General features: G+C 40.9%; 1 protein-coding gene across 1 annotated transcript; it reads left to right on the top strand.

The window, feature by feature from the left end:
* The first annotated feature begins 652 nt into the window (after positions 1–652).
* Positions 653–1,405, top strand: LOC116214381 (secreted RxLR effector protein 161-like). The gene is made up of 2 exons (XM_031549795.1): positions 653–817; positions 935–1,405. The coding sequence occupies exons 1-2, from the start codon at positions 653–655 to the stop codon at positions 1,403–1,405; spliced, it is 636 nt and encodes a 211-aa protein (XP_031405655.1).
* The last annotated feature ends 380 nt before the right edge of the window (positions 1,406–1,785 follow it).

Below are 1,785 nucleotides of genomic sequence, written 5' to 3'. Positions count from 1 at the left end.
GAGAAACCACAGAATTATGAGGAGGCTGCGGAACAAGATGTTTGGAGAAAAGCCATGAAAGAGGAGATCAGAAGCATTGAAAAAAATCAGACTCAGGAGTTGGTCGATCTGCCAGAAGGGAAAGATGCAACTGGATTGAAATGGATTTTCAAAACCAAGTATAATGAAAATGGCAGCATTCAGAAGTATAAGGCTAGAGTGGTTGCAAAAGGCTACTCGCAGGTGCCAGGGGTCGATTTCAACGAGACCTTCGCACCGGTGGCTCGGAAAGAAATGATCAGAACTGTTCTTGCTTTGGCAGCCCAATTGGAGATGAAGGTGTTCCATCTCGATGTGAAGTCAGCTTTCTTGAATGGAGAGTTAGAAGAAGAGGCGAATGTGCACCAACTGGAAGGTTATGTTGTAAAGGGAATGGAAAGGCAAAGTTTATCGGCTCCGAAAAGCTCTCTACAGGTTAAAACAAGCCCCTCGAGCTTTGAACATCAATATTGACTCGTATGTTTATCACTGTGGTCTTCAAAGAAGTCAGAGCGAGCTATCCCTTTATGTGAAGGTTGGAGAAAACGGGAATTTTCTGATCGTCTGCTTGTATGTTGATGACTTAGTCTATGCAGGCACTAATTTGAGGATGGTTGAAAATTTTAAGAGGGCCATGATGGAAGAGTTCGAGATGACTGATCTTGGCCTCATGAAGTATATTCTCGGCTTTCAAGTGAAACAATCATGTGGTGAGATTTTTATTTCACAAGAAAAATATGCAGAGGACCTGCTGAAGAAGTTCCAGATGACGACCTGCAAACCAGTTCTAACACCAATGGCACTTAACGAGAAGCTACAGCAAGATGATGGAGCAGAGATGGCTGATGAGAAAATTTATTGAAGCTTAGCAGGATCTCTGATTTATCTCACTAATACGAGGCCTGATATATTGCAGGCTGTGAGGGCTATTCAGAGATTCATGAGCAAACCCAGCAAGATTCACTATGCTGCAGCAAAGAGATTTCTCAGGTACTTGCAGAGAACAAAAACTTTTGGGCTCAGATATGTCAAGAAATCGAGCAACAAGCTGGTTGGATTCGCGGATAGTGATTGGGCAAGTTCGATAGTTGATAGAAGAAGCACTTCGGGATATCTTTTTTGCTTGGGATCGAAGTTAATTTCCTGGAGCTCGAGGAAGCAAAATATTGTCGCTTTATCTTCTGCAGAAGCAGAATATGCAGCAGCAACAAGTGCAGCATGTGAAGCTGTTTGGCTAAGGGGAAACTTGACTGACCTGCAGCGGAAAGAAGAAGAGCCGACTGTCATTTTCTGCGACAATATGTCAGTAGCCATGACAAAAAGTCCCGTTTTTCATGCCAGGAGTAAGCATATTGAACTCCACCATCATTTATTCGCGACTTGGTGAACAAAGGAGAGATTTGCTTGGAGTTCATCGGAACCAATGAGCAGCCTGCAGATGTTCTTATGAAGCCAGTGTCTAAGGAGAAGTTCGAGAAGTTCAACGGCTTAATGAAAATCACAAATTAAGGGGGGGTGTTAAAAGGTTAATTTGTAATTTTCATTAAAGTAAATTCTAAAGTTTCAGGAGTCTTCTTGTCTAGGTAGTTTTAATGTGTCTAGAATTATGTTAGTGTCTTTAGTTAAGAGTCTAGAAATATTTTAAGAGTTATATATATATATATATAGTATAAGTACACATGGTCTTTGTAAAAAACGTAACTTGCAGCCCCTTTAATGAATTTTTTTTTTAAAATCCACCTGCTATAAAAAAAAACCCCTATCCCT

Source organism: Punica granatum, chromosome 7 (genome assembly GCF_007655135.1).
Source record: "Punica granatum isolate Tunisia-2019 chromosome 7, ASM765513v2, whole genome shotgun sequence".
NCBI classification, from domain to species: domain Eukaryota; kingdom Viridiplantae; phylum Streptophyta; class Magnoliopsida; order Myrtales; family Lythraceae; genus Punica; species Punica granatum.
The sequence above is the reverse complement of the archived record's forward strand: the minus strand, read 5'-3'. Positions and strand labels throughout refer to the sequence as shown.